We start from the raw sequence: 27902 nt of genomic DNA, 5'->3' as shown, positions 1-27902 counted from the left end.
TTCAAAATTCCAAGGCATCCAATCCAAGATAATTATACAATTCTATCTAGGGCAGCATGGTTTTTATTTTATTTTAATATCAGTGGATTTCTATAAAATATTAATTCCAGGGAAATTAATGAGTTTGTAGTTGGCCGGTTTGATAGATAGGATTATTAGCAAAATGATTTGACGTTAATTATTGGAGTTTAGTTAATAGTTATGTGGGCAGGCAGTAATGTGTTTAAGTGGTTGACCAAGTTGTAGGCCTGTAGCCCTATAGGTGATAAGCATGATCTCCAAATTTATGTTGGGAATGGGATTAGTTGGTTCCTTAACTTACAAGAAGGGGTGTTGTCGTACGCTAAATTATTTAACTCCATAAAAATTCAATGGCTTCAACTTGAAGGAGTCAAAGACACGAGCCACTTGTGTTTCCAATTTTTCTCGTGGAGTCATTTTCTTTAAGTCCTTAAACAAGATTTAGCTGCGGATTTTGTTCTTGTTTTTTGTCTCTTCGATGGGATAGCTCAGGACCTTGTTCGATGATCTCTCCAATTATTTTCCATCTCGTATCTTACTTTGCCACCTCTCTCTCTCATACATAATTGGCAAGTGTTGGATTGCTAATCAATCATTTAAAATGAAGAAGCGGCTTGACTAACAGAGTTTTCTGTACTTATTTATTTAGAGAAACACTGAGTCGGATTTTACAAGGCATTTCAGCTCACCTTTACAATTTGCTAACCCCTTTTGTTAGCAGAGGTTTTAGTCATTGTTTAACTGAATAAAATCACAAGATACCCTTTAATTGAAAAGCAAACTAAATTTGAGGATGTAAAAAGTTCTCACGTCGAAAAGTTAACGCAACTTATATGAGCTTATAACGAGTTGAATTGCTCTTTTACCCGTCAAAATGTCTACAATACTAATTAAGCAGGCCACCAATCAAATTGAATCAAAATATTTGTATTGGAATTTGAAGGATTGATATATATCCAAGAGGTACGTATACATGTTTTAATTTAATAGTGTTAAATTTTAGAAACATTCGTATATGCGATAAGAATATGGGCGTATGCATGTAATTATGTCATTGTTGTTCAATTTGAATACAAGGATTGTATTGCGACATTATCCTTTTACAAATTGATCACTTGTCTTAATCCCTTACGCTGCCTGATTTAGTGATGTGTCATGATCGGCTGGGAGTACTTAGGATCTTAAAATATATTCCCACAGTACACGTCAGGGTAATATTAATATTTATATATAGTTGCAGAATATTTGGTTGCATGCAAGTTGTTTGACGCTGACACCTCATGTGGCATAATTTGAGATATTTTCATTCCTAGACTCTGGATTTGGATTAGGGTTTTTGTGCAAGCGACACGTGGTGGGCTCGCAGTGAGAAATTCCTCTCGCTTTAGCTAAGATAACACTAAGTAATTTGGATTTGGAAGCAAAGGTGGAGAGCTGGCCTCCTCGCTCCTCCATGCTTTCTGATACCTTTTCCACTACAGGGATAAAGAGCGAATGAATATGAATTTTTTTTTTTTTTTTTTTTTAAAGGCTAACCCACTTTCTTTTTTAATAATTATTATTATTTAAATATTTTATTAGTTAATTAAACCCCTTGTGGGGTATGTATTGAGGTGGTTTGAGAAGCAAGTAAATAAAAAGATTTGTAGCAGTAAAATAAAATTTACAACAAGACATGCAAAAGGCAAAAGCAAAGGGTCACGTGATAGCTTTGTCGCGCAGTATGATTAAGTAAGTAAACCAACGCAAAGCACACTTAGCTGCCGTGTAAATTAATTTAATCACACAACAAATTAGCACTCAATCCGGTGATTTAGTTTTCACTCCTAATTCACGTTCACGTGTTCATGTTACTTTATCTTGGAGTGCATTTCAAGTGTAACTCCACGTGGCACCACAGTGATCCTAGATTTTACTGAATAAGCCGATCATCGATCACCTGGCTATAAATATCTTGGTCATGGTAATCCAAATCATATTATATTAAGAGTAAGTATACCTTCTTCACTCATGTAAAGTCCCAATGCTAGCAACATTTAACCTTTTTTATAAAACCTCTCACTTGTCGGACTAATGCATGGAGGTATATTTAAGACAATATCGATGTTAGTAATAGAGAGTCGTATATTCGGGTAGTTTCGCGATCTTCATGGGACCCTAGTTTTATTCATTTTCCAGTTGTATTTATACGATATTATATTAAATTGACGGTAAGATGATGATGGTGTTGAGTGTGCATGCATGACACATAAGCCAATACGATCTGTAGCAAGATGAACGGGGAAGCCACCGTCTCATAAGGTAGGGTCCAAGAAAGGCCAAGCAGAAGAGCATACCTTTCCGTTAAATTTGGACAGAATCTGTTAAAGGGAAGGGGAGCTGTTACGGCGGGACCCACTATTGTTGGGGTTTATGAGACAGGTGAGTAGTTCCCTCTGGCTGATGCACGCCTCTTTTCTCCAATCGACACGTGGCAGCGCTTTTGGCTATCAGTGGCAAAGTGGTGGCACCTAGTTCACTTGCCACGGAAGACAAAATTTGAAGCTCAAACCGCATAGGTGTCGCAATTCGATCCCAACAGTAGTACAGTAAAAAAAGAAAAATTCTCAAAATAAAAGTCTACAAGTCAACGCGTTTAACGGCACGTTATGTAACAGCCGTTTGTGTTGGGCTGTGACGTTGAATCTTTGTCAAGGCACGGCATGGAGGCCGCCCAGTCCCTTGGGGTATCTCACCACCTCGGCTCAAGTGATACGTTTCTCACTTTCCACTTCTTCACTCAAAAACAGATTGTGATCATTATTAATACCCAAAATCTCAAATATTTAAAAATAAAATTTGGATTTTTCAAAACTATAAGCATCTAGCTTTTATATTTGTATTTTCAATTAGAGATGAAATGATAGGGGAGCTTAATTAATTCGACAATGATATTTAACAACTTTTTGATTCCCCACCGGCAAGGTTCAACTATTGTAGACAAATACTGATTAATTCGTTCATTAAAATGAATGCATTGTTTTATGCCAATGTTTTTTCTTTTGTATGGACGGTGGACCACGTACAAAAAGTTCGTGGCTAGTTAAGAGGTCTAGTTCAATGGAAAATAACCTTAATTTATAAATTAATTGTCTTAAGTTTGAATTTTCATAACATCTTGGCAAGTGTGTGTGTAAAACCCAACCCCACCTTATCATTTAGACTAACTTCACGAATATATGAGATAAACCGATAAGTATACTTGGTGGCTCGTAATACACCACAGTCTTATGGAAGAATATATGTGGCTTAAACAAACCCATTGTAGAGATAGAAGCATTAACTTTTATCTGCAAAATAAAATTGGAGGATTTCCATGTTATCCATTTGTGTGTGATCCTCTTTTTCTAATTTCTCCTCCCCTTCAAGTAGATATTGCACTACGTGCCATATGTTTTGCCAATTGTGCCTCACTTTTGGTACCACCAAAAACATGTGTTGTGGCAAAGTTTTGTACACGTAGAGGGAAAGTGGGTTGTGGATGTTGGTGTACAAAAAGAGACAACAAATTATAAATTGGCTGGACTAAGAAAAGAATATATGTATACATAGCTAGAGACAAACTAGAAAGAAATCTACAATGAACTTGGTTACTTGGCGATATTTTGGACAAGGGTTTGACGTAGAGAAATGTCAATCTTATTCTTCGTTCCGTACATTGGAAAATAAAAAGAAAGACGTCTTATTTTATTTTATTTATATAAACAGAGGAATTTGAAGGAGACAGAGCAGAGGATGTTGCTTAACGCATTTGCCAGTTCTTTAGGGACCCTCGTAATCGTAAATGGTGTAGAAAATCAAATGAATTGCAAGGCATGCGCACGTGACTTGTTGTGCCATGGTTGAGTATGGACCAAGCCAACCCATATTTTTATTTTTACTCGCTTGCTTGCTTGTTTAACATACGTACGTGGCGGTGGCCTTGAAAAACTTGCTAACAAAAAAAGTAAAATAAAATCTTTATAGAACGATGACTATGATTGAAGAGACTAATAAGATATATTAGTTTTGAACCACAGTCACATTGTGGTGATCAAGTCCTTGATCGTGGGTCTTGAATATCCCAAGCTGATGATTACTCATAATGGAAAAAGTCCCTCTCTTGCTAGTTAAAAAGACTAAAACACTTCTACAAAATTAAATTTACTATCCTGATCAATTGACCTAATCAACGTCGACTAACTCAGTGTTTTTATGCGTCTTGAATTTGCATGTCGACAAAACCCTACCCTAATAATAGCTATTGGATTTGCCATGCACGTGTAATCTGAGCCGTAGATGCAGATGCTACAGTTGATCACACGTCAATGGATATATCATATATTTTCCACAAAAGTCAAGACTGACAGGCTTTGACTGGGACTTTTAGACCATGTGATGAGTAGAGGACGTTGATTTGCATAGTCTTTTGCTTTTTATTCTTCTTCTCGCACAAGTGGAGCTAGAAATTAAATAATTATATGAATTCACACGCCTACCTCACTCACGCTTCTTCTGTCTCTCTGCCAGAGAGAGAGAGAGAGGTGAGGTGGAAGTCTTTTTACGTTGCTTCCCCCTCCTGCCACTTCGTGTGACAATTCATCACGACTAGGCTCAGTCTTCCATTTTGGGAACTTTGTGTGACAGAAAATGGATGAGATTGAAATGACAGAAACATCCCTCGAATGGATATTTGATCTATGCAGTTGAGGGACCAGGGGTATAATTGGATTTTTCATTCTTCCATATCCATCCATCCGTTTCACACACTGCTTCGCCGTGCAAGCAAGGCGTACTGGGGTTGCTTTATGCTTCCTAGTCCCGGGACAAGTACAATTTCGCCTTTACGTGCATGGTAAGTGAACTTCAAAAACCCAAAAAAAAAGAAAAAAGAAAAAGAAAATGATGGGAAACTATGCAGTCATAATGTTCCCCAACACATCCATTTTATGGCTATTCTTATTTCTTAAGTATAGTAATTATATTACTGTCTCCTGGCCTCACCCTAGCTATATCTATAAGCGACCTTTTGATTCTTAGGTCAGCCAATCGGAGAACCCCGCGTGGTGGTGAAAAATTAGAATTAGCCACAAAGCTTTTCACCCTTGCACTTCAAGAGTTTTCTATATATACTGTTTCTATTTGGTTTGATTGTGGATCAGATAAGGTTGATGAGCATGTGTGGAGTGGGTGGAACAAAATATCTATACATTTCTCATCGTGGGCACACAAGGGTTTCTTTACTTTTACATATTTTTACTTTGGGACTTTTAACTTCAATGGTCCTAGAATTTATACCTGAATCTAACTCTCTCAGTTGTGCTAATTGATAAGTCGTTCCATCACATTTCGTTAATTTTGCCATCTATTTGAGGGTTAAAGTTTTACTACTTTTTTACATTTGTTTTACAGCTTACTTATGTGGAGGGTTGCTAACCCAAACAGAACCACCACAAGGGAAAGCATTAACGTTATGTCAATAAGACCAAGATGACATGCCACCCTCCTCGCAAATGTTATCTGATTGTTCACGTTTTTACTCTCTTGAGCTCTAAGTACATTTCCAACTAAGAAACTTGCCAAAATAACCAAACAAAAACAATTGAAATTCAAGTTTTCCATTATAACCCTTGACGAGAGGCTTTAACAACCCTTATAACCAAATTAAAAGAGACCCCAAAACAAAACAAAACAAAAAAGAAAAAAAGGATTAAAGTGGAGAGGGTTAGCTGCATGCATGCAATTATAAATTATAAATTATAATTTACGATTATGAATTTAAAAAAGGGATTTCGTAAATTAAAAAAACAAGATGGCAGCTCAAGGTAGCGTAAAATTCCATCATTCTCATTCCTAAGTTAATTAAAACATAGGGATTTGTGAGAATTTAGCGTAACGAACTATAAATGGGATTAGGGAGAGGAAATTAAGGATGTTGCTTGACGCATTTGGCGTCTACCTCTCTCTTCCTCTCCTTCATCTCTCTTTCTCTCTCTCTCTCTCTCTCTCTCTCTCTCTCTCTCTCTCTCTCTCTCTCTCTCTCTCTCTCTCTCATGATTCCATCCACCCTCCCTCCCTCGTGCCTCCTTTGCTGCGCAATATCTCACTGAGAGACCACACGTGCTGCATGCCCTAATTTATTTGTTTTTTGAGTCTTTTTTAAGGCATGTAACATTCTCTGTTCCTTGGAGTTAAAAAAGATTAAATACTTTATTAGTATCAAAACACTCTTGTTTGGTCAAACTGAAGCAGACAAAACTAGATTGTGGGGGCTTTTTGGCCAACAACACCCACTAATTTAAGCCAACGCCATTAACTTTTCAAACCGGCCCCTTTCAAGTTTAAATTTTTAATCACACTAGGTCTCTAAAATTTCCTCAGTTTCTACATAACAACGACTCAATAATCTTATTTCAAATCATCCACATGGGGGGCTACGACAATTATGGGTACATTAACTCTATTTCTTTTCTTTTCTTTTTCTCTTTTCTTATTTCTTGACGTTGTTTTGTGAAAAAATGTATTGAACCGCGACGTATTTATGATTCAATACGACAAGGAAATAACGCCGTTTGGGATGTGACATTTATGGTACTAGTGAAGAATTTTTCTAAGGAACATGCCCCACTTTTCTCATTTTTTTTGGGCATGATTGCTTGCGGCGTAACATGAGGAACTAGAAATTAAAATTTCAAAGTTTGGAATGTGAAAAACAAGGGGTTAAGGTGATGATGTGGTAACATTGCTTGTTGTTGGCCATTCCTTGGACATCCCTTATGTGAATGAAAATTAAAGAAGTTGACCTCCACTCAAGTCATTGGATTCAAAGAGGTTAATCTTTCGTTGAATTAGAGTTTACGACAGCTAACTATTCTAAGATTTCTACAACCAATTTATATGTCGATGATTAAAAATATTTAGGTCCTTGCCCCTTAATGAGGGCCACAATGCCCTCTAAATTATAGGCCGTGTTACATTTTAAACTCTAAATAGAAGGAAATTGAGGTTTCATCACAAAACCAATTGACAATAAGGGGAGTAGCCCAACTCCTTATAAGTCATTGCTAAATTTCTCAATTTTCCAATGTGGGACATTTTCATTTACATTCTTACACATCCCCACACATGATAAAAAATGGCTAACAATTGTGACGTGATTGACTGTCAGGGGGTCTCAAAACTAAATTGAAGGTTCATAGTGCAAATTAAGTGAAATATGGTCCAAAATTCAGGAGCGTTACTAAATTTTTCCCAACATTATCATTTGTAGTTATGATATGGGTAATCCTAATTCATTTTTCAATTCCAACATTTTGTTGGAAATACATCAAGTACTCTTGTCTTCCCTCTTTTCGTACGTACTAGTCATGTATCAATCATTATACGTACTATGTATTCCCTTAGCTTCTTCTACAAACCAGGAAATCTTTAATAACTTGAAGAAGAAGAAAAACACATAATTAGAAAGAAGTTATCATATGCACAGCAATTTCTCAAAACCTTTTATTGTTGTTGTTGTTGTTGTTGTTGTTGTTGTTCAATCGATCGTACCGAAAAGTTGGTCATTATAAAAATTACCATTCTATAGCAGCTGAGGAATGAATGGGATTGCACCAATATCTGTTCTCCAATCCAATTCATGCTTCCACCCTTTCTCTATTTCCCCCCACAAACTAGAACGTTTGGGACATATCAAATATATGTTAACTTCTTGGAGGATTTAGCTAGGGTTGTTGTGATTTTGATGTAACAGCTTCTAGAAGTGAATTAATTAGCATGTAACATTCCTTCCAAATTGTGACTCGATAAAAATATATATGCACGTCTCTTTCTGACTTTGTTTATGTAGTAGCATAAAACCCCACGTCATTTCACACAAAAAAAAATAAATTAAAAACGCAGACTTTCATATCCAAACTCGAAAGCAAAGTTAAAGAATGAATAGAAAATAGTTAAACGTCCAACTTCCAAGCCCAAACATATGGCATGCACCTAAAATACACAAATCCCATATAAAAAATTCAGAAGAAAATTGTGTTAAGCCAACACGATAATGCCGCTATATAGCTTCCCTTTGGCTCTTAACATATGCATGCATCTTCACGGATTTCAGGTTGTTCGTCATGCTTGAGAGCTCCATTTTATCTAACCAATTTGTTGGCTTCAATTTTTCTATAATTGACTTACAGATAAAACTCATGCCGATTCGCTATCGGCAATAATTAATCTGTATTATTACCCGCTAATGGTTTTTAATTTGATATAATATAAGGTTGACTCTTGACTAATGGGAACAACATACATGTAACATGATGAAAGTAACCAGCCGTCCAAAGAGCCGACAAGGGGTCGTATGTTGTTCTCATCCAAATGGAGATAGAAAGAGGGGGAGATTAGGTGGTACAAGAAGCAATGGTTGCATCATTACAGATAAAGCATACAAAACCCTGATGTTTGGTCGGCATCTAATCTTAACTTAAGTAAACATCACCATGTTGCAATAATCAAAGATTATGACCTTACCAAATAGTCCTTTCGTTCATCCTCCGCATATTTTCTTTTCGATTCATCGACCCGATTGACAAGTCACACTTCTCTCTTAGTCCTTGTAGTTTGTAGGTTTATGGGAGGGTACGTAGCTAGGGCTAAAATGAACTACCTACTTGACATGAACCCTAAATGGTAGTACTTGGAAAACAAACAATTGGGTAATAAATGTGATGGTGCCACATCAATCATATCATCTCCCTTCTTTGTATCGTTTGCTTGCACTTAGGAGAAGGTGGAAACTATTGCACTTACAAACCAATTCTAAGTCAATTTCGATTGTATAGTATAATTTTCAATCAATTATATAATTAGAATGGTGTCAAGGTTACTAAATAAATCTATGGCTTAAAACTAATTAATATATATAAAAAGATATGTGATGATGGGGTCAACCATAAAATTTCAGGCTCTTACAAGTTTTTAAAGTAAACAAAGTATATGCATTTGGTTCACAAGAATAGACTTCTTGGTTACATATATATAATCGGTTACACGCAAGATTTTCTCCTTTAACTTTTCCATTTTGTGTTTCGGCTAGGGGAAAAGGTGACTCCAGAGTAGGTTTTTGATCTGCCAAAACACAATTATGTAGTGATTACCAGTTTACCGCCATGAATTATACTACCTTGCAATGTACTATCCAGCTACAAAACAGGGTCATTATTGGCATAGGATTTGCCCCCACCATTAATCACAATCCTTGAAACAAAATTCATCACCGATAGCAAATGCATGTGACTGCATGATGACTGGTGTGAACATAAATTGTGAAGCAGCATGATATTATTTGGGTCCAATTCAGAAATAAAATCCGACACAATAATATAATTAGCTTTTCGCAGGTGCATCATTTTAGTACTTTCAGAACAATAACTCTCTCTGGGACTCGGTTTCTTTTTATTATTTACTTTCTAATTCACACTCGTCAACCAAATACAATGATTCATAGGACTGCGTCTTCGCTTGTTGACCCCGCAATTAACAAGCAATTTGAAAAAAAAGGATGAGAGAGGAGAGAGATATATATATATATATATATATGTAGAATTGTATGCCAATCAAAGTTTATAATTATTTGTGGTTTTGTAATGTTATATAATTATTCTACGGGACATAATTACGACACCGTTTTTATATGCTATAATTTCTTGAGAGACATAATTGCATTGGTAATAGCCAGCACATGGTTGCATGGAAAAATCATAGAGAAGGAATCCAAAGTGAAGGAGAACATAAAGATTTGGCTTAAGCTCTTAAACTGGATTGGACGATAAATCCTTTTTTATATCAAACATGCTTTGATGTTGTTGGCAGACCTCAAAACAATCACTAATTACGTTAACCCAAATCTGCTAACCACCATTTGCTTCCTTAAAAGGCTTATTTTCTACCAAACCAGATTTCCTGGTCGGTTGCTTTATCTGATGGGGTGAATTTTTGGATAATTATGTCTCAGTAAACCTTGATTGATACATGGTTTTTATTTACCTTTTATCCTTGCATGATTGAAAAGTTTTCATCATTGTGGGTGGAGAAGCCATTTACAGATTTACTCTTCCATTGCATATCTGGGTGTGAGTTGCCATATGCTGTCAAAAGTCAAAACTTTTGTGCTTTAATCCACATAATTTGACTTCTCCACTGAAATTATTGAATGTTTTGGGTTTGATCTAGCTGCAGTTGGATCATTTGGGTTCTTTCCCTTTCTTCCCTAATGATTTTTTACAGTTGGTTTGTGTTCATTACTTGAGTAACAAACACTCTTTCCCCAAAGTGCCAAAAGGACACGGAATAAAAGTGATTCATTTTAAAGCGGCTTTTAGCCTTTTTGCTTGGGCTCAGCTCTTTGCATTATTCTTGAATTCCATTTTAAAGCTACTTGGAACTTCAGGTCCTACCATCCCTTTGTTTGATTTTGTATGCTTGGTTGAACACTTGGTCCTCCTGACCCAATGAATCTCAGCTGGGCTTCTTGTGATGGAAGGTCTGAAATCCATCTCGGAAGTTATGTTTTCTTAAACAAGCCCACACAGCAATATCATGTTCCTTTTCTTCTTTTTCGTTAAGGCCTATACGTAATGTAAGTAACCATGACATGTCCTATGTGAAAAAAATGTTCAAATTCAAATCTTAAACTCCATACTTCAAATTCTAAACTCCAAAAATGTAAATCTACTAAAAAGGGTTACAAACTCTGTACATTACAATACAAGTGAATTCGTTTTAAGACAACTAAACTAAACGTGGTCTAGTACGGTCCAATACGGTTACCAAATGAGTTCTAAAAGTTAATAATGTGACATCTATACGGAACTTTGATTAAAAGAATCAATAGAAAAGTGTATGATTAAGACCATATTTAGGCTTTTAGGTTTGGGTGAGAATAATATGAAACTTAAAGAAGATGCTGTTCTCGTACATTTTGTGTTAATAATATTGTGTTTATGTGTTACATTTATATAAACACATATTACATTGGATAAAAAATCCTTACCTTGTATGAGTATATCAGAAATCTATAGGGTCCCCTTATACCAAGGCCTCATTGGTTGCAATCAGTTGTTAGATATATTGGTCATTCTGACTTGTAATGAGAACCACCAGTCTGTGATTATTCCAGGTAAGCTCAACAACTGGACGAGAAGGGTTCACTGGGGCCCCGTATCAGATTCTACTTGCCACATGGCAGCCCAAAAGCCAATCGGATACCTCTCTCCTATCCTTTAAGATAAGCCCCTTCAATTCTTACATTAGCAACACATTCACATCTCTAGGCCATTGCCACATACAATTTCACTGATCAAACAAACAAAGCAAATTTGGTTACAAGCCTCAATCTCCAAATGGCTTCCGCTTGGGCTTCTTCTTCTGCCATTGCAGCCGTTGCCATATCTTCTCCCAGGCAAGTTCTGCTACGTGCAAACTTTAATAATATAATTTAGGGTTTAGTTGAATTTGGACTGTTTTAGTTGCATGTTTAATTAATACAAGAAAGACATAAATCATACTGCAGCTCCCAGAAGGCTGGGTCTACTTTGGCAGCAACAAAGGCTTCTTTCTTTGGTGGGAGGAAGCTCAGAGTGAGGAACTTGACAGCGTCCTCTGGATCATCAACATCTTTCACAGTACGTGCTGCTGCAGCTGACCCTGATAGACCCTTGTGGTTCCCAGGCAGCACCCCTCCTCCATGGCTCGATGGAAGGTCGGTTCGAAATATTTAGTAATATTATGTTCTCTTATTAAATTGTCAGTCAGGTTGACATTTGTCTAAATATGTGGTCTAGATTCACAATCGCACAACATAAGTATGCGTTTGTTACTCCATATATACTCTTCTCCCTGTAATTTATATCCCTTGCTTTGCTAGTTTCTGATCAAGTGTTTATACTATGATAATGCAGCCTCCCAGGAGACTTTGGCTTTGATCCCCTTGGTCTTTGTAAGTCAACATCAAATATTAATAATAAACCTTATGAACACATAATCTTCAATTGTGACTAATCTTTGTTCTATTGCAACAGCATCTGACCCTGACAGCTTGAGATGGAACCAGCAAGCAGAACTTGTACACTGCAGATGGGCTATGTTAGGTGCAGCTGGCATCTTCATCCCAGAATTCTTGACCAAAATTGGCATTCTAAACACCCCTTCATGGTACACAGCTGGAGAACAAGAGTACTTCACAGACACCACCACTCTGTTTGTTGTTGAGCTGGTTTTGATTGGGTGGGCCGAGGGCAGGAGATGGGCCGACATCCTCAAGCCTGGGTCTGTTAACACCGACCCGATCTTCCCCAACAACAAGCTCACCGGGACAGATGTTGGGTACCCAGGCGGGCTTTGGTTTGACCCACTTGGATGGGGAAGTGGTTCACCTGAAAAGGTCAAGGAGCTGAGGACAAAGGAGATTAAGAATGGGAGACTGGCTATGTTGGCTGTGATGGGGGCTTGGTTCCAACACATTTACACTGGCACTGGCCCAATTGACAACCTCTTTGCTCACCTTGCTGATCCGGGCCATGCCACCATCTTTGCTGTAAGTGCAATTAGTACAACTCAATTAGAGTTAAACCTATTTACAGGTGCTTAATTAGAGGCTAACATTTGATTGTTTTGGTTGTGTTTGCAACAGGCTTTTACTCCCAAGTGAGAGGAAAGTGAGGGATTTCTAATTGGGATTTGAGTGTGGGAGAAGGGGCAACATTGGTGATCACATACTCTTTTATTAATCCGTCTTAGAGATATGTGTTCTTCCAAGGAAAATTTGTAGGACTAAAACTTGTAATATCAGAGTCTCGATGTGTTTTACTTTTTCACAGAATGATCTTCTGTGTGTACAAAAATCTCTCTGGACTTTGATTCCATATGTATCAAATCAGCTGGTGACGCATCCATATTATATTATTGTGATAGAAAATCTCCAATGATTAACATGGAGCTGCAGAGCATGTCAATGTACAATTTCATGATCATTGACACGGGAAACACTTTACATGAAGTTGGGATAACACTATTTTACTATCTCACGTAAAAAATTATGATTGATCAAGAATAACAAAATAGTATTATATAAGTTTTATATAAGTTTTTCTATACTAACACACAAAAATCAAATTTTAAAACATGAAAAATGAATAAACATCAAAAGGCCCAAATCATCGCTTGCGTAAAAACAGAGAGCAATCTTACTTTATAAAATGGTGTTCTTATCAAACTAAGCTTTCATTTTTTTTCTAATGTTTTGACCAAATCTCTTGCTCTTTTATATGAGAGTTTTAAGGTCACTTGATCATCCACTTGGATTCCAGCTGACATGCACAAGACTAAGCTCCAAAATATAATTTAATCATATGATATTGCATATTATATTCAAACATCATTCAGAATATAATTTATCATTCTCCATGTTGAAAACGAAAGGACAAAACAGAGGAAAAAAAAAAGGACAATGCTAGGGAGATCAACTTTAGATATCAACTTGTGTACCATCTCTCTAATAGAGTGTGAGACCCATTGTATTGGTGGGCTCCACCTCTATTAGAGAGATGGTACACAAGTTGATATCTAAAGTTGATTTCCCTAGCATAACTCAAAAAAAAAACTACCTTATCATTTGCATGTTAAAGCAATCAGCTTTTATGAGGCTTAAGTTAATGGAAGCCAAGTAGATATTAGTTGGATTGCAAGACAATGAAAAAGGGTAAACTACTTACCCATTGCCATTTACAATTTTATAGACTAAACTTTAATAAGTAACATGAATTCCAAATGAAAGAGACGAACTGTTTGAACATAAAATTTTAAAACTTCAACAGCAGATTCAAGGATTAATTAAACGGATGGTTTAACGGTGTGCAAATCAAGATGATTTTTTAACGGTGTGTAAGTTAAGATGTTTTTTCACCGGACTATACCGGTTGGCGATTCAGTTTCTAAGTATTTGCTTTGTACAAAGGTTCGCTGCTTGAGCCAAAAAAACATCATGGTCTAATTTAAATTGAGCAACAAGCAAATTTCTGGTATTAAAAAAAAAAAAAAAAAATCAACACAAACTACTTGGCGGCAACAAGCAAAGATTGAAGCAACTACTAATCATACACTTAATAAACTAAGAAATATTATCAACCCAACAGAATTTACAAACAAATTACAATTAAAAGTAAGAAATTTGTCAATAAGCAGACAAATTTAGTTATAAAAAATATATTCCATTTCATCAGGATCTTAGGAAAGTCACCTCATTACAGCCTAATGATGAACTCTCTCTCACCTCCTCTCTCTCCTTCTCTCAAAGTATCAGCAGCTTACTATAATACAGGATGTAATTTTTTCAATTTTTCATTTTTTTGGAGAAAAGAATTGAGAGGAAGGAGAGAAACGCTATAACTTTCTAATAACAAGCAAAACCGGAACCACCGACTACGAGGGTGGGGTGGGAGGCCGTACGGAGATTTGAACCGGAAGGGGTCGACCAGTACCAGAACCGCCACAGCTTCTGCAGAACGTGCGACCCGACCCGGCACAGCTCCGGCACCCGACATCGCCATCGGACCAGCGCGAGCAGAAGCAGGAGACCCGACCCGTGCCATTGCAACTGGGGCACCTGGGAAACGGGCCGGCCATGGGCTTCTGGTCCATGACCGATTTGACGAGGACTGCCCCGGCCAATACGCCGAGACCCGTAGCCAGCTGGGTCAACACAATCGGACCACCCATTGTTGATAAGGAGCGAGGAGAGAGCAGAGAGAGGGAAGAAAAGAAGCGAAAGGCGTAGAGAGAAGGGAGATTTTTTAATTTTTTTTGTTGGTGGGTTTTATTGTGAATTTCTGAGAAATATAAATGGTTGTGGGCTTGAAGTTGAACACGTAGACGCGAGTGTGTGTTGGGGTGGATTTTTAAAGGGCTTTGGGGATTTTGGAATTTTGCGGACGTGTTGGTTTTTTATTTTGATTTTTCTTGCTTCTACGCTACTTCTACACTTGCTTGTTACTATTTGATTTCTTGTCACATGTAGCATGTTTCTGACTTGTGGGTGATGCCAAATGGTTTTTGAATTTCGATCGATCACGGTAAAAATATCTTTGAAGTGGATAACGCACAAAGAATATTCTCTTTAATTTATTTTTTTTAAAAATTTTATTGACAAATATTTGACACAAGTCTCACTTTTATACATGTTAAGTTTGCTGAATCGGACTGACGAATTTCATACGGTAAATTTATAAAAAAAAATATTTTAAGAAATGAACTATTTATGCAAATGATCTTTTTTAAAAGAGCAGACAAATTTAAAAATCACGAATATTAAAGGCAGAACATAATTCAATGTATTAACAAGACGTGACTCGTGTTTTAAAGTTTCAAACTACTTTCACTAACTTGATTAATATTAATGTAAATAAACTACGTCTTTCAAGTTTTATACCTAGTTTTTGAAGTTGGTATTAGGTTGAGTTTGATGTTAGAAGAAAGACACAAGTTTAGTGGAGTGAAAATCATACAGCTATAAGTTAAGCCAAGATACAAATTTTCTAATTTGGAATAAACCTCGTTGGTATATAATTTTGAAGTTGTTGAAAACTCTCTCTGAAGCGGTCAAAGTCAACTGTTTTTATATATTAATCTTTCAGTACCGAGTCTACCGAGTACCGACTGATCTCCTAGCAAAGACAAATTTGCGGCGCCGCCCAAGTGCTCTCGCTTGTCAGTATTCTATTGGAAACCACCACCGCAGTTCTCAACAATCTCTGGTCCAACTACTAATAGCCAGACAAAATGGTAAGGTTCGTGCATTTGCCCAGTGTATTTTCGCGACCGATTAGAATTATTTATAAAACAATTGTGAAACTTAACAACAAGTTGAGATGGCCGAGTTGGTCTAAGGCGCCAGATTAAGGTTCTGGTCCGAAAGGGCGTGGGTTCAAATCCCACTCTCAACACAAATAGTTTTTTTTCTCTGCTTTTTTTTTCGGGGTCGAACTTTCCTCTGCCTGCCATGGCTCTCGCTCCTCTCTACGGTTGATACTAAAGTCCTGGAACTCTGTTTAGGGGCAAAGGGAGAATGATGTAAATTTAAATACATTTTGCTATTTAATAGATAATTAACCGCCGCCAAAGCATCCATTTAACTACTCATACCCTAAAACAAAAGTACAATTTTTTCCTTTGGCCTGGAAACAGACTACAAAATTGATTTGCGAGAAAACTACAAAGTTGCACCGCAGGGGCATCAGCTATGAATTTTACAAAAATATCATCCCCAGTTAAATCAGACTATCAAGAAAATCTATTGGCACTGGATAGATTCAATCCCTCAAACAAAATCACAGGCTATCTAACCAATGCTACTTGCATAATTGCATTGCCCTGTTCTTCTAGGACAATCAATGCTACTTGCATTCATATTTCTTTTCTTATGGTTTATTGTTTTTTGTTTTTTGTTGCTGCATCCAACTTGTAACAAGCCGCACATTCATGGGTGCCGCACCATTGTAGTTACTACATAGCTCTCCCACATGTCCTTGTGTAGCAATTCTCTTTTTTTTTTTTTGGGGTAACTTGTGTAGCAATTCTCTAACAACTCTTTATTGCCAAAAATCCTTTCGATTGAATCCAAAATTTCGATGAAAAAGAATATCAATCTCAATAAACTTGTCTGATGTTGATGTTGATTCTTGAACTTCGGATGTATTCTAAAGCACTAAAATCATCCTCGTGTGAGAACTGCCTCTCAAGAGTCACGATTTCATCATTTTCTCCATCTGTGAATATCCGAGGCACACCTGCAATTCAAGAAAGCAAAGCTGATCTATTTATGAGGCTGTTCAAACAAGACTCTAGGATGCAGTTACAACATGTTTCTGGCAAATGGGATAGTCAACTGCTCTATTTATCACAAGAAAGCACACAGGATTAAGGCTGAGTAGAGTTACTTAAGTTGAGGCGCAAAGTAACACTGTTAGTTTGACATAAAGGCAGCCCAAGCAACAGATATATGTATGCCAAAGCAAAAATTAGAAACCAAACTAAAATTGCCAGCATCACTTTTCTCACTTGTAGATTGGTCTTACCATTTCACAAAAACATAGATATTAGCCACTAAGTACCGATTTATTATCTTCGGCACTCAAAACCAAGTAAAAGGAAGATAGCTGAAGATTTGCACTTACCATGAAAGCATTCCCTTGCTTCACCAGCCATAAGTACAACATCACCGCTTCGAAGGAACATTGCTATTGGAGGATCCTCCCTATGCTTTCCTCCCAAAAGGAATATTGCTTTGCAGCCTAAACTGAGGTAAGTGAAAGATATTTCAGCTCCTAAGGAGATGTATACTCTCAAATTTCTGTTCTTCTTTCTTGACAAACAACCAGAATTAAAAAAAAATAAAATGAAATGGCATGGCAAGATACCTCATGCTTACAATAGGCTTACTCCAATCAGCTTCCATGTCATCAAGGTGGCCCCCAAGCATATCACCTAAACAAATGAACAGAACACAGAACAAACGTAAATTCTAACTTGTATACACTTTCAAACCAAAAAAGGAAAAACAAATATACCGATGGTTAAAAATCCGCTAATATAAGCAATTTTTTCTTAGTAATACCTGGGCCAAAGTAGTTCACTATTGCACCTTCAGGCTGGAATTCTTCACCCAGAGGCATTGCAGGTGTTGCCAGTCTTTTAGCCAGTTGGCAGAGTGTATCAGGGATCTTCTTATGCGGGAGAGAGACATCATAGTTTCGCTACATCGTGAACATGACATTAGTTAGACACATGTTGTGACGTAACTTTAATGCATGGAAATGCTATTTTCTGTTTATTGAAGAAAACACTCAAATGCACAAGAAAATACATTCAATGTAATGTCAGTGGAGCAACCTTAAATTGTTTCCCACCCAAATCAGTTAATATCTAAGTGACAATGCAATTTTTATTCAGTGAAACAGCTTAATATGCTTTCAAAATTGGAAAAATGAATCAGCTCAGCACAACCTTGGACCAGTCAAATTGCAGGCCAAGGGTGCTCCAACGCAATTTCCGCAATAGAACTGAAGCTGAAACTGATTTGCACGTGCTCCCTTTCGAAGACACTTCACGTTCCTCAAAGAACTTCCAACCGTGAACACCTCCATTGCTAACAGAAGGATCACATTCAGAATTTGAACCCCCATCCGCAACCAAAACTTTCCTCTCATTCGCCGCAATAAACAAGTCATTTATAGGCCCGTAAAATGCATTGTGATTTGTTCTGTTAGGAGGCTGCGGGAAGCTGGTTAAACTCTCCTTTATCCACTGGCATTGTTCCTTCACCCTCAGTGCTCCAGGAATGAAATAAAACCCTGTGTTGTGTAAAAAAAAAAAAAAAGGAAATATTTGTATAAACTAACATATTCTGCAATCAACAAAGAAAACAAACAATAACAACAGTAACTAATATTCCAATTCAAAACCCTAGGATATTCAAATTCATATATTTCAATTACAATGAGAATAGGTTGATACCTGGGCGATTTTCTAAGGAGAACACGGGCCTATCGAAATCACATCGAAGAGGAACGACACCGTGTGGAAGCTCAACGTTTTGATAGTACGATTCTAGAATGGAATTGAAATCCAATACCTCTGATAAATCCACGGGTTTCGGTTTCCGTTTCCTGAGAGATGGTCAAATTACATGTTTGGTTAACAGAAGAAATTGGAAGCGAAAATCGTGAAATAGTTGGGAAAACGAAGAACAAGTTTTTACTTTTTGGATGATTTGTAGGTGTCTTCGTAATACAGCTTGTACTTCTTCTCCGCTCTTCTGAAAGCGGTTCGTTCCAAATCCTCCGGGACTGTACCGGATTCGGATCCGTACATTTCAGCGCGTCGCCTCGGTCGGTGAGTTAACTCCGAGTCACGAAAGACAGTGACGTAATTATCGGAGGGGTTTCACTAGGGTTTTATCGCGCGTTTTCAGTTCACAGCTGAGGTGGGGGCTGGGCTCGCACTTCGGGGTTTCGCGTCGCCGCAATGGGTTTCTTTTTCCTCTTTTGCCCTTTCGCGGCAATAATTTTCTCTGTAATAAATTTTTTTTTATCGAAATTTTCTCTGTAATTTAGTTTACAAATAATTTACATTTTTAACAAAACTATATCTTACCGCCAAATTATACAAAATCCCAATACCAACATAAGTCTATTATTTTTGGTTCACTATACAATTCTTTTGTAAAAACAAAACAAAAAGTTCCCCCAAAAAAAATAAAAAGTTTTATGCAATATCTTTTCATGACTTATAAAAGTTAGAGTGGGTGTCAATCCAACCGAAATGAATGAAATTACTTGATCTTAATAATGATCGGTTTGATTTGTTTTTGACCATAAAAATGGTCAATTGATTTCAAATCGAATCGTATCGTAATAATTTTGGTTCGATCATAATTTTGAGCATTTGACCTAAACTGAACTAGACTAATCACTTACTTATATATTCATTTCGTTATATTTTATTTTACATGTGTAATTCTTTTATTACATATTTAGAGAGAATTGTAATTAATAACTAAATAAAAATATTTAACTTGAAGTTTGATAGAACTTTATAGTTATTTATTTAGGTTGTAACTATATTAGTTATTGGCAAATTGACCTCTAGGATGGTTTGATATGTTCGAAAATGAAAAATATGTAGGAATATTTGTGTTAAAACCGAACCGACGTGCTGTACAAAAAAGAATAGACTATAAAATCAAAGGAAAAATGAAAACAAAATACTGCTCCCTCGAGTAAAATGAAATTATGTTTGAAGGAGTCAAATTGCCTAAAATCCCCATAGAAGGTTTTCTCCCCCGTAAACGGTAAACCGAATATGGTGGGAAGTGAAATAAGCTCTCCACAGTCCAAATACCAATTTCCACCTAAAAGACGATTAAGTCCTTACTGATGCGCCTGACTAATGGCACTGAAAAAGGGTACTTTTGTCCTTATAATTAAAAAATCTCCTGTATTTATCTTTTGGGAAGAAAAGAAACGAATTTAGAGAAAGGCGAGTAGAGGACAGAAGAAAAAGAAACACAACCTTCTTCTCGGAATCAAAAAAGAGGGACCAGAAATGGCGTGCAGGACTGCGTTGCGTTCCGCTCTGTTAATAGAAGCGTGTCGGCCCGTTCATCTCACTCGGAGCTCCGCCTCCGCTTCATTCAGGACCCGCGGGTTCCCCTCTCCCAGGCTGAATGGGCAGTTCAGGACCCGGGGTTTCCACTTCGCCAAACGGACGCACCTCAACTGCTCCCACAACGAAAACGCGTCGTCTTTGTCTGAGGACGAACAAGGCCCGCCCCAAGAGGCCGTTTTGAAAGCAATTTCAGGTTTCGTCTCTGAAACTTTTTTGTTTAATTTTATACTATTTTTTTTTAAATAATAATTTTTCACTCGTTATTGGTAATGGATATAGAGGTGTCTAAAACGGAAGGGAGAGTTGGGCAAACCACGAATGTGGTGATTGGAGGTACGGTGACAGATGATTCTACGAATGAATGGCTCGCCTTGGACCAGAAGGTATAATAATATAAAGCCATTTATTTGTTTTGCTTTCCTTAGGTTTGATTTAACAGCCCATTTTATATTTTTAAGGTTAAGGATTAAGTTATTTAATATTTTTCAGGAGCTTGTGTTCATAAATGGTGTAAATTTTGTATTTTTAAGGTAAATTCGTACCCGACTGTTAGAGGGTTTACAGCGATTGGAACTGGAGGGGATGATTTTGTGCAAGCTATGGTTGTTGCTGTCGAATCCGTAATTCAACAACCTGTTCCTGAGGTATACATACTTACATACAATGTGTGTGTGTGTGTCCCTTGTTGTGGCTGCCCATCATTTTCAATTTCTTCGATAAATAAATATATTTATGAATTGGTCCAGTGCATTTTTTTTTTGCAAGCATTATGTTTTACGTGATAGAATTTTTGAAAGCATACCATCAAATCCCATACTCTTGTGTGGGCTTTGTTTTCATTCTAGGTCGAATTTTTGTAGATAGAATTTCATTGAATGTGTTGATGCTCACTAACGCAGAGTAGTTTAATAGGAGGTGAACAGAAACTGGCAAGTGCCATTTAATTTCAGGGTTCAATTCTCAAGTATGTGAATTTGCAGACTGATAGAAGTGAATTATGATAGCCATCCAGAGGTGTAGGGACAAATCATTACAATGTTAAATTCATACCTTATAAGTGCAATTGAGTTGTTTCTTAAACCTCTGCGTAAGTCCTTGAAATTACATAGTAGGTTTAAGATAATTTGTTATTCACTGGTGGCAAGGGGAGATCTTCATAGTGACGTCTTCTACCATGTCCCTCCTGCCCTTTGTTCTTGTACAACACATTATGTTTCCAACCAAAGTAGGTATCACTGTTGGATATTTGAGATATAGATGGATAGGCTGAGGAATAGGGTATCCTAAACATGTGAAGCAGTTATTAAACTAGGAGTAGCTTTGACCAGTAATCATGAAGGAAAACTAATGGTTTATGGAGTTGCCACTCAGAAGTATCCTGCAAGTTCAAACCTCCTGAAGAGGAGTGAGAAGGTGCATAAGAGCATGAAACGTGTAAGAAAAATCTTCAACTAATTCTAGGTTTGAATTTGAATTGGCACTGCAAGGAGTTGGGTAGGCTGCATATGTGATAAAAGGAACTAGTGAACTTCTATATTGAGTGTGGTAGATACTTGCCAATGCTCTATTAACTAGTAAGTGAGGTGGATAGCACTGTTGGCCAGAAAAATGGGGTTTAGATCTTGTCCTTGGTGCTAATAACTGAAATTGGCTCTTGATGTGAACTTATTAGGGTTACATGGAACCAACCATATGGAAACGACTAATAGTTGAATTTGACCATAGTTCAGTGTTCCCACTGGTTGAATATGATTCAGAAACAGGAATAGCTACTCTAGGCTGCAGCAAAATGCGGACCTATGGGAATGCACTTTGCAGTTTAGACTGTTGAGCCTAATTTGAAAGCAGCAAATTGAGATCAATTAATGCCATAATTTTCGATCTAAGAAACATTTTTGACATTGAACACTAAGTACTGGGAATCTTTGCTTCTGGGCTTGGTCATGAATCATGTTTCCAGTAGTAATCAAGAGTTGATATTTGTTTTAAATCTAGACCTACCGTATGATGAAATTCATTTACTCCCAAAGGCTGCTGTAGAAAGTGGCAGGATGATGCAACATCTAACGGCAATCTTTGTGCTTCCATCTTTTTTGTTGTCCCTTTTGAATTATAGTCATTTTTGAAATTGTGATTGTTGATATATTTGCTGATGACGTCTAATCTTTCAAGTGGATGAATTCAATCAACTCACAAATAATAAATGCAAAAGTTTGATGGAGTTTGCTATTGTGCTTTATGACAGGGTCATGTGAGGCAGAAGGTATCATCAAGGGGCAAATATGTATCTGTAAACATTGGACCTGTTCAAGTCATTTCTAGTGAACAGGTCTTCCTCTCCCCTCCTCGCACTCTCCCACAATGAATTTGCTAATATTATTTCTCTATAACTATGATGGAAAAAATCTCCATGTAGTTGATGGTAAAATTTACAATTTGTTTTTCAATCCACTGACACTGGAGAAAATATTTGTTAACACGGAGTTTTGTTGTGACTTCCAGGTCCAAGCTGTGTACAACGCCATGAGAAGAGATGATCGGATGAAATACTTTTTGTAGCTTGATACTCCCATTTTGTTTTTACTTTTGTACAGAGTGCCGATTTTCTAGGGCCATCCCTAGTCCCACTGTTGCCATCCAATTTAGTCTGGTTTGTGCTCTTTTGGATTTCGGCTAATTCATGATGTTAATGGGCTGAGCAGTCTCTGGCAATGCTGGTTCAAAGTCTATCCATCTGCTTGCTCAGAATGTATTTAGGTATAATTCAGAAAGTAGGCAGGCATTTATCAGTCTCTATTATTTTAATGTCAATTTTATGCTTTTATTATATGTTACTGATTTTTATGGAAGGACGAGTTACAAATGCTTTTGGGTTTGTTAGCGTGGGCTTGTAACTAAGCAGGCATTAAAGTGATTGATTGTTTCATGGCAAAAAAAAAAATTACAATAACCTTCTTTTGCTGGCTATTAGAGACCCTTGCAGAACATTTTAGGTGTTTTCTAATTATAGAATCTTTAAACTCTAGGGGGCATTTCTTCTTTAATGTCGGTTTCAGAAGTCTACAGATATGAGTCAATTTTAGTCGTAATTTTCTGTTCTATGATATTTGTTTAGGAAATCTGGTTTGCCGTTTGTATGTTCCCTAATGTCCACATAACTATGACTTTGCTCCAACTTAAATGGATTGAGGATCCTAATCTTGGGTTAACCTTGCTTTGAAAGGGGTTTATCTTATTTAGGATGATACTAAGTGCCCGTTTGGCATTGCTTATTTAGGGCGATAAGTGATTTTTAAAAAAATTTGAGAAGCCCAGTCTGTTTGGTAAATTATAAGAAAATCACTTATTGTTAAAAATTGTTATGAGAAAAAGCTATAAGGAAAGCAGCTAATGAGGTGTTTTCATTTTCTGATTATGCAGAAATCAGTTTCGAAGATGCGCTAGGTTTAATGATTATGTTGGAATCATTTTCTGATTATGCGGGAATTAGTACCAACAACACTTTTAACAAAAAGTTTACCAAAAGCCATACTCTTTTCTCTCACAATAAATCTGATAACGATTATTTTCACAGCACAGCAATGCCAAACTAGCCCTAAGCATCCGATTCAGTTAGTAATCATTATACTAATCAAGTGCTAATGTCTTACTTATGAATACCTCCGAGATGCCATTTGAGAAACTCTCAATAATGCAAGGCAGACCATTAATTCGTCATGCTCATCACGTTTGTCCAAAAAAAGAAAATCATATTAATAGAGCAATAATGTTTTAGTTAGAGATGCTGCCGACATCCCATTTGAGCAAAACTCCAAATAGGTTAATGCAAACATATGAATACTTTGCTTCAAAAGTAGGCTCAAAGGAGAAATGGCATGGATTATACATAATACATGATTTTTTACTTGAATAATTATGATTATCAAACTAATCGAACATGGTTACCGTCCTTAAAACGATCAACTAATTTACAGAATGAAGCATATGCTTGTAATGGTTCTTGGATGTGGACATCGGGGACATTTTATTTTTAATTTTTCTTAACAGTGGTTTGGAATAAATTAAAGTATTATACTGATAATCATACTTAAACCCACATCATTAGACATATAAACTAATCCCGCTTAGGAAAACTGTTACATGATTTCCCGCCCCTCATCCACCCCATAAAAGAAAACAAACCCTAAGACTACTTGCCCTCTAGGTGTGAAATATCCAAAGGCCCTCACATAATTTTATCCCACCTTATCATTTATTTATTATTGGTTCAAAACCAGTCCCTGTCAGTTTGAAAAGATTCCAACTCCCTCACCTTGTAATGCATTGTGTATGTCTGAATGCATGCCAAGCCCTCCATAAGTCACTATCTTCTCCATATATAATAAACCCTTGATGACCTAAGACATGGCATGGCAGCATCTTTTTCTTTTTGAAAATAAAAATATATACGCTGGTTGTTGCCATTTCGCAGTCTCCAACTTTTTATTATCTTTATTTGCTACAACTCAGATTGATAGATGCAGTCACGCAGGCATTTCGGTGAATGCAAATCTTTAAAGGTCAGTTTTTCACTGACAGACAAGTTTAAAATCCAAAACCCCAACCATCATTTGGATGCCTACTTTGTTAATTCTAGTTTGACTGAAAAAACTAGACTTTTTGTTACCCAGAAAGGAGTCAATTTTGAATCTTGATGGAGTTCTAGACGTGTGTGTAATTTAACCATAATAATTACAGTTTGCTGAGCTAACCATGGTGATTATAATCCAATAAACTACACCATTGCTGTGTGTGGGTGTTGCTTTCATCACTTGGTGGCATTTCTCTCTGTCTTGAATATATGTGGTTTACTTTAATATTCAATTGGATCCCAACCCTGCAGCATATAATGTTCATATAACAAAGACTTGTCTTCACAACTACGCTTGTGGTTCTCAATTTCTATTTCCTCTGCCCTCTTGACTTTTCTCTTGCTTCTGATTTCTTTGCTAGTTGTGGTTTGCAGTATATTTGGCCCTAGTTTAGTCCTCTTGGTTTCAAAGGAAGGACAAGAGGCAGAATGGGCAGAAACATACAAGAAAAGGACATCATGAATGGCAAACTTAAGGTACATGATCTTCTGTTTGTGATCCCAGAAAGAAAAAGTTTCCTCTGTAACTTACTTTAAATTTACTGCTGAAATTTTGATCTGTAAATTTCCACTTTGCTACTGTTTAGGATATAGTAAATGGTGAAATCCAAGAACTGGCTTCTGGTTCTTTACCAAAATCACCAACTCAAGATGGAAGTCCAAAGAAAGATGGAAGGCCAAGCAGCATGGTGATCAAGGTCAGTTAATCCAATTATATGACTAATTGGTACAATATCTTTTATGGGTTTCCAACAAATTTTCATATTGATTTACTTTTCTGTTAAAACTTGTTTGATTTACAGAAGGCACATACTATGTTTCCTGCTCACTTGATAGCAGAAGCCATATCCTCACTCAGAGGCCTTGATCTAAGATGGTCAGGTCCAATAACACCAAGTGAGATGCTTTATGTTCAGCAATACATCTTTGCAAAGTACCCACAATACTGCAATGGTCTAGTGGAAGAGGTGGAAAAACTAGAAATTGATAATCTTTCCATCAATGAAGAATCTTCAGCAACAACACCCCAAGAGAAGCTCAAGTCACCCAAGAGTGTGACACCAAAAGAGCTTTCCCCATTTAGCACCACTCACTCTGATCTTGACAGGACCCAAATGGAGCCTTCAAGACTGCTTGATATCCTGACCAAGAAATCTTCATTCCAAGGCAATTTTGTCTCCATTCCTGAGGTCCAAGCTAGCAATAGAGCCTTGAAGCAATGTGGGTTGCAAGAGGAGGACTATTTAGTCCTGTTCATGGCCAATTACAAAGATGCTATGGTGATGATTGGTGAGAGTTACCCTTTCTTCAGAGGAAATTACTATATGACCATTGTCAGTGACGAGACTGATGCCATAAGGGAATTTGCCTCCAACAAAGAAACAAGGATCATATCAGCACCAGAAACTTGGTTGGATTTGAGGATCAAAGGATCACAACTTAGCCAGTACTTCAGAAGAAAGTGCAAGCACAGTCCAAAGGGACTGTTTTCCTATCCAGCCACTGTGAATGGGACTAAATACTCCATGCATTGGATCTCAGAAGCACACAGAAACTCATGGCATGTTTTGCTTGATGCAACTGGTTTGGTTTTGGGGGAGGATCGGTTGACGCTTGCTCTATACCGCCCTGATTTTGTTCTATGCACCCTTAACAATACACACACCCAGCCATCCAGCATCACTTGCCTCTTGGTTAGGAGAAAAACATTTGATACTATGGCACATACAGCCTAGCTTGGCTTCCTCATATTGCTTCTACTTTACTGATAATAAATGTGTAACTTTTTTTTTTCTTCTTCTTATTATTTCTGTGAACTCTATTTGCCTCCTGGTTATGGGATTGTATTGAAAATCCTTCGCCCTTCGCCCTTGGAACTTATTTTTCTCTCTTCCTTGATCCTTGTAAAATTAAACTAGAGTAAAAGACCACACGCCAAAGGCCTTCTAATGCCTAAGTTAGTTCGATTGTATCAAGGAGAAATAATAGCTAAAAAATAGTACGGAGTTTTCTCTAGGGTGAGAACTGGGTGGCTGGAGTCGTATGTGGTGGTTGGAGCCGTGATGGGAAAATATGGAGAGAGGGGCGGCGGCGAGAGAGAGAGTGTGTAGGGTTTTTTGGGCAGAAATTGGATTTTGAAATAACTTATGTGTTGAATATAGTCATGTATTTATAGGGCTCTAGTCATGTATTTATAGGGCTCTAGTCATCTAGGGTTTTCGATTTGTCTAATTTTTTGCAAGGATGATCTATGAATATAGACTTAAAAAATAGATGGTTTGGATCTTTGAAAAAAAATTAGTAAGGGACCCTATATGGTGTCCTTCAAATAAAATTATTTGATGAATCCCTCAGTAGAAGGGGACCATATATATATGAAAGCTCTACTTGTAAAATATGAGTGCTACTTCTATTAATAAAATCTTTCAGTCAAGATTTTCTGTAAAATATGAGTGCTACTTTCTATCAATAAAATCTTTCAGTCAAAATTTTCTGTAAGTTCTCTCATTTAAGCATTATTTCCGTTTATGCATTACTCCCTTACTGGCACTACTCCCTTCTTGATATTAGAGCTGTAAGTGTTGAAGAGTCATTCTAAATTTGCTTCTCATTTCGCCCAAGTTGCTGGTAGCTTCCCCTATGAGTTAGAAGTTCATCTGTAAGTTCATACTGTTATTTCAACGATTACCAGTTTGTCTGTCACTCTCTTCCAACCCAAACAATAAGTCCTAGATTCCAAACAAATAAGACCTAGGTAAGGCCTGAGCGGAGAGAAAGAGAGTTCCTAGGTTTTCAGGTAGCCTTGAGTCTACAGTAGAATTTCAGGTTTTCTTCTCACCCAAAAGTGAAGAACCAGTAAGCTTGCTTTGATGAGTCGCATGTTTAGATCAAACTTTTATAACAGTAGCAGTTCTAGAACCAATACTAGTAAACTCCCAGAAATAGTAAATGAAGAACAAATAGAATATGAAACTAATAGTGAAATTGATTACAAAGACTGGAATATCCCCAAAGTCCCTAG

General features: G+C 37.0%; 5 protein-coding genes and 1 non-coding gene across 7 annotated transcripts; 4 read left to right on the top strand and 2 right to left on the bottom strand.

The window, feature by feature from the left end:
• LOC18792445 (chlorophyll a-b binding protein, chloroplastic) lies at positions 11343 to 13026 on the top strand. Its single transcript, XM_007222653.2, has 5 exons — positions 11343 to 11491; positions 11603 to 11791; positions 11991 to 12028; positions 12111 to 12625; positions 12722 to 13026. The coding sequence occupies exons 1-5, from the start codon at positions 11433 to 11435 to the stop codon at positions 12737 to 12739; spliced, it is 819 nt and encodes a 272-aa protein (XP_007222715.1). The 5' UTR covers positions 11343 to 11432; the 3' UTR covers positions 12740 to 13026.
• On the bottom strand, positions 14126 to 15236 carry LOC18788667. Its single transcript, XM_020564694.1, has one exon. It carries the CDS (start codon positions 14803 to 14805, stop codon positions 14509 to 14511), a length of 297 nt encoding a protein of 98 aa, XP_020420283.1. The 5' UTR covers positions 14806 to 15236; the 3' UTR covers positions 14126 to 14508.
• Positions 15948 to 16028, top strand: TRNAL-AAG. Its single transcript has one exon. It is a non-coding gene; the product is annotated as a tRNA-Leu (tRNA).
• Positions 16186 to 19143, bottom strand: LOC18789896 (alpha-ketoglutarate-dependent dioxygenase alkB). Its single transcript, XM_007222095.2, has 7 exons — positions 18842 to 19143; positions 18598 to 18749; positions 18088 to 18434; positions 17699 to 17837; positions 17502 to 17568; positions 17259 to 17380; positions 16186 to 16871 (listed from the first exon to the last, which is right to left on the bottom strand). Exons 1-7 carry the CDS (start codon positions 18952 to 18954, stop codon positions 16732 to 16734), a joined length of 1080 nt encoding a protein of 359 aa, XP_007222157.1. The 5' UTR covers positions 18955 to 19143; the 3' UTR covers positions 16186 to 16731.
• LOC18791336 lies at positions 20093 to 23197 on the top strand. Its single transcript, XM_007223398.2, has 5 exons — positions 20093 to 20443; positions 20530 to 20633; positions 20781 to 20894; positions 22496 to 22579; positions 22753 to 23197. Exons 1-5 carry the CDS (start codon positions 20188 to 20190, stop codon positions 22807 to 22809), a joined length of 615 nt encoding a protein of 204 aa, XP_007223460.1. The 5' UTR covers positions 20093 to 20187; the 3' UTR covers positions 22810 to 23197.
• On the top strand, positions 24707 to 26757 carry LOC18790964. Of its 2 annotated transcripts, XM_020560208.1 has the most exons (4): positions 24707 to 24809; positions 25256 to 25357; positions 25468 to 25578; positions 25684 to 26757. In XM_020560208.1, the coding sequence occupies exons 2-4, from the start codon at positions 25310 to 25312 to the stop codon at positions 26614 to 26616; spliced, it is 1092 nt and encodes a 363-aa protein (XP_020415797.1). In that variant the 5' UTR covers positions 24707 to 24809; positions 25256 to 25309; the 3' UTR covers positions 26617 to 26757. The 2 variants fall into 2 exon arrangements, with proteins under 2 accessions (XP_020415797.1, XP_020415792.1); XM_020560203.1 differs by lacking the exon at positions 24707 to 24809 and having other exon boundaries at positions 24956 to 25357.

This window comes from Prunus persica, chromosome G1 (assembly GCF_000346465.2).
Source record: "Prunus persica cultivar Lovell chromosome G1, Prunus_persica_NCBIv2, whole genome shotgun sequence".
Lineage (NCBI taxonomy): Eukaryota > Viridiplantae > Streptophyta > Magnoliopsida > Rosales > Rosaceae > Prunus > Prunus persica.
The sequence above is the reverse complement of the archived record's forward strand: the minus strand, read 5'-3'. Positions and strand labels throughout refer to the sequence as shown.